General features: G+C 35.8%; 1 protein-coding gene across 3 annotated transcripts in view; it reads left to right on the forward strand.

The window, feature by feature from the left end:
* ahctf1 (AT hook containing transcription factor 1) overlaps positions 1 to 15,651 on the forward strand; it is a 137,845-nt gene that overhangs the window by 56,311 nt on the left and 65,883 nt on the right. For all 3 annotated transcript variants that reach the window (XM_028796922.2, XM_028796923.2, XM_028796924.2), the window contains exons 12-16: positions 2,205 to 2,333; positions 5,238 to 5,328; positions 5,559 to 5,648; positions 9,345 to 9,485; positions 11,897 to 12,001. In XM_028796922.2, the coding sequence (XP_028652755.1) occupies positions 2,205 to 2,333; positions 5,238 to 5,328; positions 5,559 to 5,648; positions 9,345 to 9,485; positions 11,897 to 12,001 (556 nt within the window). The remainder of the gene's footprint in view (positions 1 to 2,204; positions 2,334 to 5,237; positions 5,329 to 5,558; positions 5,649 to 9,344; positions 9,486 to 11,896; positions 12,002 to 15,651) is intronic.

The raw sequence follows: 15,651 nt of genomic DNA on the forward strand, positions 1-15,651 counted from the left end.
TCTTCATATGTGTATGTATGTGTGTATATCTGTGCACTGTATAAATATACACCGATCAGCCAAACGTTAAAACCACCTGCCTAATATTGTGTAGGTGCCACCAAAGGAGGTCTGACCCCTAGAGGCATGACTCCACGATGCCCCTAAGGTGTTCTGTGGTTTCTAGCACCAAGATGTTAGTAGGAGATGCTTAAAGTTACAAGGTGGAGCTACCATTGATCAGACTTATTTCTCCAGCACATCTCACAGATGCTCAATCTGATTGACAGCTGGGTAATTTGGAGGTCAAGTCAACACCTTGAACTCTTTATGATGTTACTCAAACTATTCTTGAACAATTTTTGCATTGTGCCAAGGCACATCATCCTGTTGAAAGATGTCACAGCCATAAGAGAATGCCATTGCCATGATGGGGTGTACATGTTCTGCAACAAACAGTTTTTTGGCAGTTTGTGCTAATTTAACTCTTATTTTGTCAACTCTTGTCAGAGTTGATAAGATCCTTACAATTGTAACATATCAACCTGAAGAACACTGTTCACTTGCATGTGCCATTATAATGAGATAATCAATATTTGTCAGTGGTTTTAATGTGGCTGAATGGTGTATAATTATTTATAAACTAGTCATTTAGCCCGTTACAATAACGGGCGCTAGAACAGTAGTGCATAAACATTAGTAGGAACAGTCTATATTAAATGGCAAGGGACTTTGACCTCATTCTTTTTGTTGGTCGTATTTTTCTTTGTCTTTCAGCCTTTCTTTTGTTGATGTTTACTTGCTGAGCTGACCGTTCTTCGGGGGCTGCTGCCGTGTATTGTGTGTCTTTAATTTTCTGTGACAGTAAAACTGTCTTGTACGGCTCTATTCAATAAGGGCGCTCACAAAAAGGCGAGCTTCAAAAGGGTGACCTCAATTGAGCGCGGCGAATAAAGGTGTTCGTAGATAATTTAGTTCAAATGGCTCTGGAATATGTGAAGAGCAACAAAGGTGCAGATCTTTATTTTCGCGCGCATTTATTCGCTGCGCCCAATTGAGGTTGCCCTTTTGAGGCTCGCCTTTTTGTGCGCGCCCTTATTGAAGGATACAGTCTTGTACGTCCGTAATATACCTTTAATTTTCTCTGGCGGTAATACAGGCGTGTGCGTCGGTAATTTGCCTTTAATCTCCTCTGACAGTAATACTTGCTTGTATGTGGCTGTAATATGCGTCACTGTATTGTGTACCTTTAATTTCCTCTCGCAGTAATACTGGTTTGTATTTCCGTAAAACGCCTCTAACTTTCTCTGACAGTAATATCGCGTATCGCACTGTGCCCCGCGCATGCGCACTTCACCAGAAGACACCCACACATGGACACCTGGACGCACATCGGGATTTTATATATATAGATATTTTGACTGACTTAAATGCATGTACCTATCTCTTCTTGACATACATTTATGTGCTTTTTCTTGTTTTCCCACCTTTTGTCTAAGTTCAGTCGTACTTTATACTATTGAAGTTTCTGAGTGCTGTTGTATGTCATCAAGCAGAAACATATTCTTGATAGTGTCTAAGGTATCCGATTTCTTTGATGTATAGTGTTAATTTTATTTGTTTGTTGGTTGGTTTGTTTATTCATAAATGCTAAATGTTAGTTTTTCTTGAATGAGGTCTTTCCTTTAGAAATAAGCAGTGTGTAATGATTCAGACTTTTCCAGTTTTCTCTGAAGATAACAATACCTGTCTATTGGAATCGAATTTCATTATTTAGGGGAGGCTTATTTATCTGTGTTCCTTTATACTTTCAAGGATATACAAAACTGCGAGTTTTGTAGTAGTACATATTTTAAAACAAAATACAAGCTTAGATAACTAGTTTGTTACTTTAATTACTTATTGATTTTTTTTTTAGTCTCGTTATCTGTTGCCTTATCATTAGTTTTAAACTTCTTACGAAGTATCATTTTTTAGTTTAGAATAAACAATTAGTCCTGCCTACTTTGCTGTTTTTTGCATTCCCTTTGTATTTCAAAACATGTGTGATTTTTCCGTTAAACTTAAAGCTAATCTACATAAATATGTACATTATTAAGAATTATTTATTAAAATGGACAGAGCGTTTCAAACCTTTTTCCCCTCCTCATATGACCTGAGGGATTTTTTTATGAGAGTTAATGCCAAAGGTATTGAGATATATATTGTGTATTTTCCTTTTTCAGACTTTAAGCTTTCTTAAGAAGTCATATTCTTGTCTAAATGAAGCAATTTCTGATGGCTATAATAGATGCCTGATGGCTGGTCTGCTGTCTCCACGGCTTGCTGACATGCATCCTTCAGCACTAAATCAGGTAACCAGCTTAAGGTGCTACTCCTTGTCAGGTGCTGCTCAAAGCAGTTAAATCCAGTAGTATTTGTATGTTCACCTTAGTCTGTAGTACAGTATATGCAAATTGCCATTATAAGTACTGAGGCAGCAAACTTTGTGAAAATTAATATTTGTGTCATTCTCAAAACTGTGTGTATGTATATATTTATATATACACACACACATTTAAAATAGAGAGAGAGAGAGAGAGCCTGTGCAGTGGCTTGAGAGAGGTTCTTGGATTCTTTAAATGGATTTGGATTTTTTTACAAATCACTCCAGTATGTCAGCCTAAAATTCTAAATACAAAATTGAAAAATAGCTTTTTATGATACATAGTGTTGATTGGCGAAATTCAGTGAACTGTTTTCCGCAGTACAAAATATGCTGTGTTCACTAGTGACTTTGTTCAATAAATATTTTTCTGGAAATTCACCATGCAGATGGCTTAGATGATCATTTTGTTTTCCCCCCAAGTTGCCCATAATGCTTTGCAAGGCCACTCTGATATCATAGAGCTATAGCAGCTGTATGCAAAACTTTCACCCATGCTTACTGTAAAATCACTGCCCAATCTGTTTCATGACCCTATCCAGCCAGATTTGTACTTGCATGCGTTAAACAATAAATAAAACTAACTTGCAGTATTTTCATTTGAAGGCTACATTAGCTGACCATAATGACAAATATTATGAGTACAGTAATCCCTCCTGCATCGCGGGGGTTGCGTTCCAGCACCCCCCGCGTAAGGTGAAAATCCGCGAAGTAGAAACCATATGTTCATATGGTTATTTTTATATATTTTAAGCCCTTATAAACTCTCCCACACTATTATAAACATTTCCCGCATAATTACACAGCATAAACCCTTTGTATTCTCTTAGATATTAGGTAAGATTTGTTGAAATTATGTATGTAAACACAGTTTATATACAGTAAAACCTAAATATTATTTTAAAGATATCGAGCGTCTCCGATATCACATATGTTACAGCCATTACGACAGACAGGCTACCAGCAATAAATACGTACAATGCAAGAAAAATTGTATACAGTAAAATGTGTGTACAGTGACACTAAACTATGTACATGTAATAAGTACTGTATGTAGATAATTAATTATGGTTACTCACCAACAATGACACGACGACTTGTCCGATAACGATGAGTTTAATTTTACTGCACAACAAAGGATAGCGTTACAGCTCTTCTAAAGGAGCCTCTTCAGGCGACTGTGTAGCACCGCCGTTGTTCTTCTTCCAGCACTCTTCAATCCAAATCCCTAAAGCAGATTCCATCCAGACTACTGCCTTATCATGTCCACTTGCAACTCGTTTTGCGCCCTGGTTAAAGGACACTGTGGCCATAGATCTTATATGCTTTTCCTCCTTTTTAAATAAAAAGAATTGTGGACTCATTGATGCTGTAATGGTGTCCTGCATCGGTGTAGCTGTTCCCTTCCTTCAACATACCCAAAACTTTTACCTTTTCTGCAATCATTTGTATCTTCTGTTGGCGCTTGGACACGGCCCCTGAAGCAGTAGCAGGAGCACGTTAATGCTGAATGAGTGAGATGAGATTTCCTGGTTAATGCAACACTCCGTCGCTGAGCCAATCAGCAGCACACAGGAACTTAACTGCGTGCTCTGATTGGGTAGCTTCTCAGCCATCCGCCAATAGCATCTCTTGTATGAAATCAACTGGGCAAACCAACTGAGGAAGCAAGTACCAGAAGTAAAAAGACCCATTGTCTGCAGAAACCCGCAAAGCAGCGAAAAATCCGCGTTACATATTTAGATATGCTTACATATAAAATCCGCGATAGTGAAGCCGCGAAAGTCGAAGCGCGATATAGCGAGGGATTACTGCACTGCCAACTGGTATTTTACACTGATCCCTGTGCAGCACACAGCACCACGTGGCTATTCTGTGTATAAAAGTACTGCCCTTAAAAACAAGTCTTAATGGAGCCCTCCTCCCACTGACTAAAGACTTAGTCAGATTTAGACCCTATGAAATAATAATAAAGGAGTATAGATCAGTTCAAGGACCTAAGTCCATATCAGCAGTCCCAAAGGAGTAGCAAATCCACTGTTGTACAATCAAAATGTGGCACTGCAATCAAATGGAAACTGCACAAACACTTTTCAGACAATGTAAGACATTCTTCAGGACTGTAAAAGGCTTCATAAACCTGTCAAGGATACAGCTATATGTAATCACCATAAATACAATAAACAGCTTATTATTTTTTAAAGAATGACATTGTTCTATATGTGAGTGATGAAAATAATACTTGAATGTTTAAACAATTTAAATTATAGATGTGACCAACCAAGGCAGAGTTAACCAGTGTGCTCAGCTTCAAAATGTTTATAAATAACAGTTAAACTGCAGGGAACATATGATAAAGAGGAAAAGGTTCATTATTATTAATTAATACAAATGCACATACAGGTCTCCCAAAAGTTGGCAGAAAACAAAGGGAATACATATTGAGAAGTGTTCATATTTCCCTACTTATTTGGAAGAATTTGGTTTGATTTAATTTGTTGCTAATGTTTAGTATTTTGAAAATCTGGGTTTTGTTCCTACATAGTATGTTCAGCTTAACACTAAAGCGACTTTGTATCTTGATGTTTCAAAAGTAGTTCGGACCATTAAAACCAGGGATTTATTTTCCTGGTTTATTTTTGCAGCAATATCTTTGTCATAGAATGTTAAATAAAATGTGCAAAATTCCAAAGAGACTGTTGCAAATATACAGAGATTGTTTTGATATACAAGACTGACAAAAACTATTATGTTTATCTTTTTGTCTTACTGTTGTAATTGTAAATTCTAGATAGTTTTAATAAATGGTACTGTCTATATATTATTTATTTAGGAAGAACAGTTGGGAGCCATTTTATCAACAGCAGTTGAAACAAGTTCTCTTGGGCTTATAACTGGCTGCATCAAACAATGGACGTCAGAAGGCAAGACTGAATAAGCATTTGTTTTAATGATGCTTTTTTTAATTTCATCCTGCAATCCACTTACTGTAGCCAGAACACAGTTAGTTATTTTCATTTGTGTCTGATTTTTGTGATTTAAAATTTTTTCATAATACATTGACTTGCATGCATGATTATGTGTTTAATTTAATACAGAACATAATTTGCTTTATTTGTTTTTCAATTTTAACATTCTTCTTCCTTCAAAAAAGAACAACCTGGCTATGCTGCTAACTTGAGATTTGTGCTTGAATGGTCATGGAACAAGATTGTTTTGGCAAAAGAACAACTTGACAAACTCTGTGAGTAATATGTTACTATCACTTATTACTAATATTTTTACAGAAAATGTAGAAATTCATCAACTTCTATCTCTGAAGGAAGAATCACTTTGAAATAATTATTTTTATCACAGTTTATAATTATCAGATTTTTTTGAGAAACGGAACAAGAGGATATGAGCTTGTGTAGAGTGAAGCAGAAAGTTACTAAGTGATTCTGTGCAATAAATTGAAACCAAGAGAGAAGTAAAAGAACATTTTCTTTATAAGCAATCATCACTATTAGCTGATAAAAAGAAATCAAATTAACATTTTACTAATTACCCTCGTTAAGTCTTTAAAGAATTGATTTTAAATTATTTCCTATTCTGTTTACACCTATTTTTAATGAGGATACTCAATTACTGTTTAATGAAGTTTGTTTGTTTTTACCTCGTTACAATTGTTTAGTCATAAATTATGCTTGCAGATTTTAGTATATATCATTTAAGAACTATGAATATATAAAAGGGTGCATTTGTACCTACTGCATTTACAATTTAACAGTTATTATTACTAATGCCTGACCAATATTGATTATTTTAGACTGATACTGATATTTGGGCAGTAAGAATTACCTATTGCTTATACATATTCTACTGATATTACTGGTGCGTTTAAGTGGTAGTTTTAGAAAACAAAAAACATAATTGAAGAGAAAAATAGTAACTTGTGTGAGGTTTTTAAATTAATCATTTTGAATTAACATTTAAATTGAATACAAGTTAATCATAGTGCCCATTGCAAAACTTACTATAGTCTTTAGAAAACAATTTCACAACACTTAAAACTGGCATTCAGATTAATTTGAAACCTATATTTGCTTAACCCAGGAGGAGATACCATTTGGTTTTATACATAATACTATTTTACAGTGTCAGTATTTCTAGACCAACTGTGACTGATTGTATTGGAGGAAATGAAGGATTATAAAGATTGGTATATTTCTACTGAAAATTTATAAACTATTGTTTGCGTTTAATACTGGAAAGTGATTTGTAAATAAATATAGGTTAGCAAAAATGATAGTTTATTAAAAATGGTTTTTTTATTCCAGTTAATTAAAGATTAAAAGAAAATGCACAATCATCTCTTGAAATCAATTCTAATTTAGGATAGCTTCATTTAATTACAATGAATGGTAAGTTAAACAAATAACATTAGGTCCATGTAAAATGTTTGGAAACAACAGCCTAATTGGACATCTTGTTGGCTCTCTTCCCTTTCTCATGGGTGGCATGTGAATTTTAGTTTAAGTCTGATTTGATTGTATGAAATGTTATTTGCTTCTAATTAAAATCAGTAAAAAAGACATCTGAAACTGATCTTGGTGATCTGATTAAACTGACTGATGCTGGCAGTTTCACCTGAGAAAAGCAGTGATGATGCATCTATAGTGCAGCATTACTTACACAAGCATGACCATCATGAAAGAGCCCTCGTAATTAAACTTACCAATAATCTCATCACAGAAAAAGTCCTAAATATGCCAAAAAACGTCTGTGTAAGACCAGTATTTTAGAACCACAAAAGGTTTGTTTAGAGAGAAAAGAAGGAGCAGCACTTGAAGATAAGTTCATCTTGCCAACTATTGGGTTTGGCAATAAATGTGTTATGCTTTGGTTTGTGTATAGTAGCTTGTGGTGCTCGAAACATTGTACAATTACAGGTTTCCACTGAATAATAACAAACCCTAAAGGAGAATGTCAGACGGTCAGGAAATTAAAGCTTGAGAAAGAATCCAAGAATTAAAAACGCACTTCAAAATTTTTTATAAAGTACCTTAAGAAGCACTGAGTGAAGGTTTTGGAATGGCCCTCGGAGTTACCAGACTTGAACATCATTGAAAATATGTGGGTAAATCTTTAAATATATTGTGCATTCCAGACAGCCCCAGAGTATGTCACAGCTGGAAGAGATCTGTAAGGAAGAATGGGGAAATTTTTTAAAACAAGTTATCAAAGACTCCCAACTGCAAGTTATGATTTTTGCCAAAGGGGGTCGGTCTATACACTGACTTAGTAGGGTGCCCAAGCATTTACAAATGCCACATTTTCTCTTCTGTTTTCTTAAGTTCATTAAATAAATCGTAGCAGTACGTAGAGTTGTAAATACATTGTCAAACCGTGCTTAATCTAATTCAGAATCACAGGGAGCAGCACTGAGTGCAAGGCTGAAAATTGCCCTATACTGAGCACCAGTCCATCACACATCTCTATTAACCCACACTTTTGTGTCTTTGAAGATATGGGAGGAACACTATAGCACCAAGATTGAAATGTAAAAAGACAAAAAAGAATGGGCAGACCCACACCGCTCACGACTGGCACAGACTTTTGATCTCAGAAGCTGGATCTGTGAAGTAATACCTATTACCAATGAACTACCTTTCTGCTTATAAATGTAAAACAACTAACAGATTTATTTTGAATTGCACCTTGACTTAGAGAGCCCAAGGTTTCTCTTTGTTTTGCATCTTCCTGCCTGTGTAAACTTTAGAATCTCAAGACGTGTAGAATGACGAGTCACATAACTGATTTTACAGTTTTTCTCACAGGATGTAATAGTTCATGAAGTATCACTTACATGCAGTGGGCATGTCTATACTATATTATAGATTTTTTTTCTTTATTAAAGCCATATGTAAAAGTAAAGCACCTCTGTTCTGAAGGGTTTGATATATTAAGAAGAAATTTCCACCAAACCCACAACACCACCTTTGTCAAGTACAGTTAAATTCACAACCAGGTAACTTAGGAAGGCTTTTGTTTTTGCATAAAAAGTGATCAATTTGCTCCAGAGTAACATGTGAGGGCTCTTTTAAAAGGTGATAGGCTAAGGATTTCAATTCTTTTATTAGACGGAAACTTGCCAGTCCATTTGATACAAAAATATGCTAATGAATCTACAACAAGCACAAGCTGACATGCAGTTGTTGACAAAGGAATTGTCCTGTCAGGTAATCACTATGACTTAGAGGCAATTCTGTACGCCTTAGAAAGCCTAATTATCTACTCTTCTGAAATCTTATAGACTGGAATATAGATAAACCAATGCTCAGCTGCAAAATCACTGCATGCATAGTGTAATGCTCTATGGAACAATTGCCATACTAAACAGAGATACATGTACATCCATTTCAAAGCTGTGATTCTGTTCCTGTTTACTGGATAAATGTCTAACCTTGGAAACAAGGACCATAAAATAAAAACCTCCTGCATGCATAGTGTAGGCAGTACAAAGACCATTTTGCCATAATATGGCATTGGAATATGGCATGTTAACATTAAATGTAAAGTGAAATGAAACTTTTAACAGTTAGTAAAAGATTAATATACATAGTGTATCTTCTGGAAAAAATGTGCATTACTGTCAGTTCCAGGAATGATAAATCTGTGTGCAGTTTAATGTTGTTGTTTTGCATGTACATTGTTAATACTCAAATTCATTACCAACATTGTACGCACCATTCATATCGGAGTAGATTTTCAAATGAAGGATGGCTGTACTAACAAAATATCTCCATAAACTGTTATTTGCCAATACAGATACATTGGTAGATTCCAAATATCGGCCCGATATATCAACATCTGATGTTATTGGTCAGGATTTAATAATTACTGCTTTAACACCAAGTAATGTAGTGTTTCTTTACTGAGGAAACATGTTTTTTGCTAGGTACTTCACTTTTTGATGGCTCTTGCAACTTCATCGATCCACAAACAATACAAATTTTGCAACACTACCAAATGGTACTTTGCAACCTCAGCACGATCTTTAACTGTTTTCTTGGTGAAGCACAAGAATTGACAGAGAAAGGTGAGTATCACGATTATAGTCTCTAATGACAAACTGATTGTATGTAATTCAAAAATTAAAATAGTTGATTTTTCTTTGTCTCTGTGTAGCTTACCTTTAGAGAAGGTTATTATTCTTGTTAGTTTTTGGTAAGGAACTTTTGATGACCTTTGTAATCCAGACATTGCAGGTTTGTAGCTGGCCACTGTCCGTTACCAAAATCCAAATGTTTAGATTGGGATGGTTAATGCTATGATTCCAAAACAAAACACTTTGCCTAGTCGGTAGGATTTGCACTGTGGATGCTTGAAGTGTAGTGTCAGTGCTGCAGAAAGATTGGAGGGTTGAAGCATTGGGGTGATGGCATAGCTCAGCTGACTTTACCAGAAGGCTGTCTGTTTGCAGTGCTTAGAGGCAGTCCCGCTTAGGAACTCTCCAATTGTGCACAGCATAAAAGGCAGGTGGCCACTTCAGCTACTACAGTGGAAATGTCTTGGTGTGATAAGAAAACAGGTTTTTTCAAATCTCTGAGTTCTTTGACCATGTTCAATCGTAGTCATTTTCCGTTTACACCAACAAAATGTGCAGATTAGGTTAAGTGAAGGGTCTAAATTGGTTTTGAATCATTTATAGGTATAGGTTTGAATATGTGCTCTACAAGGTGAAGTTGCTTCCAGCATCTTTGAAAAAATGAGCTTTGCAAATAGCTTGTACACTCTTGGTTATACTAATGTGGTGAATAGTTTTTAAGCATTGAGATTTTATAGGTAAAAATGCTGTGTCCTTCCCCTTGTTTTGCCAGATGTCCTTGTCATTGCATAGACATACTGTACCCCCTTGATTGTAACCCCAACCAAATACAGTAATCCCTCCTCCATCGCGGGGGTTGCGTTCCAGAACCTCCCACGAAAGGTGAAAATCCATGAAGTAGAAACCATATGTTTATATGGTTATTTTTATATTGTCGTGCTTGGGTCACAGATTTGCACAGAAACACAGGAGGTTGTAGAGAGACAGGAACTTTATTCAAACACTGCAAACAAACATTTGTCTCTTTTTCAAAAGTTTAAACTGTGCTCCATGACAAGACAGAGATGACAGTTCCATCTCACAATTAAAAGAATACAAACATATCTTCCTCTTCAAAGGAGTGCGCATCAGGAGCACAAAATGTCAGAAAGAGAGAGAAAAGCAAACAAATCAATAGGGCTGTTTGGCTTCTAAGTATGCGAAGCACCCGCGGCACAAAGCTGTTGAAGGCAGCAGCTCACACCCCCTCCGTCAGGAGCAGGGAGAGAGAGAGAAGAGAGACAGAGAAAAACAAACAATCAAAAATCAATACGTGCCCTTCGAGCTTTTAAGTATGCGAAGCACCGTGCAGCATGTCGCTTCACGAAGCAGCTGCACAGAAGGGAGCAACATGAAGATAATCTTTCAGCATTTTTAGACGAGCGTCTGTATCGTCTAGGTGTGCGAACAGCCCCCCTGCTCAATCCCCCTAGTCCAGATCAGAGAATGTCAGCGCAAGAGAGAGAGAAAGAAAAGTAAGTTGGGTAGCTTCTCGGCCATCTGCCAATAGCATCCCATGTATGAAATCAACTGGGCAAACCAACTGAGTAAGCATGTACCAGAAATGAAAAGACCCATTGTCCGCAGAAATCCGCAAACCAGCAAAAAATCCGCGATATACATTTAAATATGCTTACATATAACATCCGCGATAGAGTGAAGCCGCGAAAGGCGAAGCGCGATATAGCGAGGGATTACTGTACTATGTTTCCAAAAAGTACCATTTGAGTCTTAAGTCACTTAGTTACCACATATCATTGTATTTATTATATGGCTTTTTGTGGCATTGCAGGGTCGTAGAGATAAGAAACCTTCATCTTTATGTATGTAGTGGGTTTGTGGTTCTACAATAAGATTTTCAAGCTTTTGCCTTATTGATTTTATGTTAGTAGTAGAATAGTGGTGGCCCTGACTTGTACACATAGCTTGTGTTCTCAAAACAAAGGTGGGTGAACATAATACGTACTGTTGAGTTATAAATAAGGGCTCTTGTTCAGATTAATATCATTACTTTTCAGAAAGTGAATTAGCTTAAAAACGGAGTAATATGTTTTTGTTCATTTTTCTTCTTCTCATGATCCCTAAATTTGTAAGGTATAAATTATTAAACTTGAAATAGAAGTACTTAATCCCAACACCACATACTCTTTGATATTCAATGCCTTATATACATAAAATGTATTATTATTGCAGAAAGTGAGTGCAGCACATATCTGTACCAAACCAAGGAAACGTTCATTGAAGCAATTATTTGTCATTATACAGAGACAAAAAAGGCTATAAGTAGATGTTTGTGTCCTCCATAATCCATAATTTTGTAAGTTGAGAATCTTGGCAAAGAACTACCTTTATTTGACTTTTAGGACTGCAGGAGCTATTAAGCAAGCATGTGGTTGCTACCCTGATTTCCCAGTATGTCCAAGTGGTCCTCTGGTTTTGTCGTTGTGGTCTACTACCTGAAACATCAGGTAAGTGTAACAGCATCACTTCATTTTTGCATATAGAGGGCCTTGCAAAAGTGCTATTTAATGTTCATAAATGTTGCTGTATTGTAAATGGTACTTAAACATTTCTGTTTCAGTAGATATTTTTATTGCAAACTGTTCTGTACAATGATAACAACACTTCGTTCCATTAATTTATCATTTTCTTTAATAGTGGAAATAAATTTAAAATGCCTACAATCTCCCTAGTTTTAAATTTGTATAGCAGTGTTAGTGTTGAACTATGGCTACATGTTGCATATTGGTCAGGCTTTGAGAAAGAATTTTGCTATTCTATGTATATTTGACAATGCTGCTGCAATAATACTACTAATACTACTACATTTCAGTGTCAGTTGACACAAAGACAAGTAGATATTTTTTCACTCTTAGTAATATGTATCCTCCTGTGTACTGTTTTGAAAATTAAACAGAAAGAATTAAAAAATATACACAGCTAGTTAGTTGTTGTGTTGAATATAAAATGAATGCCACCTCTTACATCCTACATGGTGGGATTTTATTTTAGTTTGCCAAAAATGTCAGTTTTTCAGTACATATCATTTCTCAAATTTTGACAATGGTTCCAATACTCATTTTTGGTCAGTTCTATCATTCTGTCCACATTAGACACATTTTCCTGCTTGCTTATTTCTTTGACAACAAGTTTACTCCCATACCTGACATGTACACATACTGCCACCCACATGGAGCAGTAGTCCTGTTTTCTCTCATACACGATGCTGTTTAAAATTAGCTTGGTAAAGGAGAGGTCTGCAATAGACTCAATTTGATCCTTTAAGACCAGTGTTGTTGGATAAGTGCTTCAGGAAGAGTTCTGTGAAGAAATATTTCAGGTTTGAGGCAAATGCCACACCTTAAGATACCAGCAAGGTTATGTGCAAAATGTGCTTCAGAGCAGTGCCAATCAAAAGCTGCTAACTAGGCTGATCAATTTGAGGAAAATATCTAATATAATTTTTTTGACAGATATTGCGGTTGCAATTTTATTTGCAATAAAATTTTTAAAAGTCAGGCTTCAGTTCAATATTCAATATGTAATAGATTACCATCAAAATTAAATTTTTTAATATTCTAATGCAAGGATGACATATTTGTCACATTTTCCAATTGGCATAGGTGACTCAGGAGCAGCATCTGAATATTGCACAATCTGTAATCAAAAGAAAATTATTATCTGATATCCAGTATTTAGCTTACAAATTCGGAAACCACTTAAGTATCAAAACTGTGATCACTAAATGTAATAGAAATCTATATATATAAAAATGGAATGGGTGGGTCGTCGGGTGGGCCTTTTTTTCATTCCGTCGTTTTTTCGACGTTTTGAAAATGTAGAATGATTATTTGATTTTTTTGTTTTTATTTGATCGTGTCTACGTAGCCGCCGTCGTAATAAAGTATCGCTAAAATCGTCATTTATCGTAATTTATTTTTGACGTATAACGTCGCCGTCGTCGAGGTCAGTGATACCACTGCAAAAAATCTGCTTACGGTTGAAAGACACGCCCTACTCACTGGACAGTTAAAAACACCAATCAAACTAACGATGACATCAAGTATTACCCAATCAAAAGTAGGAAAGGAGGCATCTTCATAAAATGCGTGTGGGATGATTTGCATGAGACGCTGCTTTAAAAAAAAAATTATAAAAAAAATACGGGATAAATCCCGTCCAGTATTGATTCAAAACGGGACGCGCAATTTCATTCTCAAACGCGGCACGATTCCGTATTTTAAAGGACGGGTGGCAACCCTACAGTGCCAGGTAACCACCCATACAATCACATTGTGATTCAGACTAGGAATGCAATGAATGTAATTACCCCGATCTACATACAAGGCGAAAGTCTTGCAACATTCAAAGATGATGGTTTGGGATAAGTACACCATACAACATAAAAGAGCTTATGAAGCCTTGAACCGAAAAAAGCAACATCTCAGAGATCGTAAAAAAAAAATAGGAGCTAATGTCGTTTTACTCGCTGTAGATTTTAGTCAAACATTACCAGTTATTTCACGAGGGAGACCAGCACATCAACTCAACGCGTGTTTAAAATCCATGCTTCTCCCACGCTCGGTTATATGTCGCGTGTTCTCGGGTAGGTGCACCAAAAAATGTATACATTTAAGCATGTAATGGGCAAACAAAAAATGAGGTATACCCGAAGGCACAGCAGTAGTACTTAATGTAACTTTACTTCTTAAATGTTAATGTTTTACTGTTTAATAATTTATACGCTTCTTATATGTTGTTCAAATTCTTTTATCAAAATACCACTGACAGCGCAATGCACGATAACATCGAGTGAATACACCATACGCATCCGCCCACGGCTGCCCTGCTGTGCGCAGATAGGACTTGATTGTACAATAAAATAAAATAAAGATAAAAAGACTAAAACAATCATCACCCATAAAGCGGATAGTAGACGTGACGTACTATATGTGTACCACATTTCAAGTGTATAGGTGCAACGGTTTGCGAGCTATAGGTCATTTAAAATCCTGGACAGACACACAAATTGCCACGGTAGCAAATTACAGAAGAAGATTTTACTGTTTAATAATTTATATTTATATGAAATGTGCTTCTTATATATTACTTCATATTCTCATATGATAATGATGTTAATGTTTATATTGATTTCTGTGTTATTAAAACTGCATGTATGTGTGTATATGTATATATATATATATACGAGCTGTATATACCCGGCGTTGCCCGGGGCAGAAGTAACCTAATCGGTCAAACACTTACATATATACCAAAGTAAACCTAATCGGTTAAACAGCTTCATATATACAGAAGCGAACCTAATTGGTCAAACAGTTATGAATGTGCAGAATGATTTTACAAATATTATGCGTGTTAACAATCATTAAAAAGAAAAGATTGAGGAACTGTTCTTCTATATGTGATGAAGCCACTAATAAGACAGATTTTTTTCAGGACCCAGCTGTTTCATAACTAAACTACTGCCACCCCAAAGTAATGCCTAATAGTGGTTTTTGGGGTAGCTGTGGAATAAAAAGGGTGTTTTTTAGTCACTAAGAATCTGACAGTACCCTTCAGTACGGGCTGAAGGGTGCCTATGTAAGGTTTTACATCCTTCCCGTATGGAAAAAAAAACATACTAAACTTTTTTTTCATCATTACAGATAATCTCAGTCAAATCGAAGTACGCATTCTCAATTTATTTTTATCTAATTTTTACTTTTTCACAAAGCCATCCCATGCCAATTTGTATGAATAAACTTTTGCTAGAGAGTTACCAAAAGTTTATTCATGCACATATTTTAATACGGATAATCTATCTCTAATCAAGGTTCTCATTTTCATTCTAATTTAAAATAATAATAGATACTCATTTTTTTCTTCTGCTTTAGAAAAACCAATCTATGCCACCTACGTCTTCGTCAAGTCAGCTTCATCCAGCTTCATCACATATAGAAGAAGAGTTCCTCAATCTTTTCTTTTTAATGATTGTTAACACGCATAATCTTTGTAAAATTATTCTGCACATGCATAACTGTTTGACCAATTAGGTTTGCTTATGTATATAGATTAGCTGTTTGTCCGATTAGGTTTGCTTTTGTACAGTGGTGTGAAA

Source organism: Erpetoichthys calabaricus, chromosome 3, assembly GCF_900747795.2.
Source record: "Erpetoichthys calabaricus chromosome 3, fErpCal1.3, whole genome shotgun sequence".
Taxonomy (NCBI): domain Eukaryota; kingdom Metazoa; phylum Chordata; class Cladistia; order Polypteriformes; family Polypteridae; genus Erpetoichthys; species Erpetoichthys calabaricus.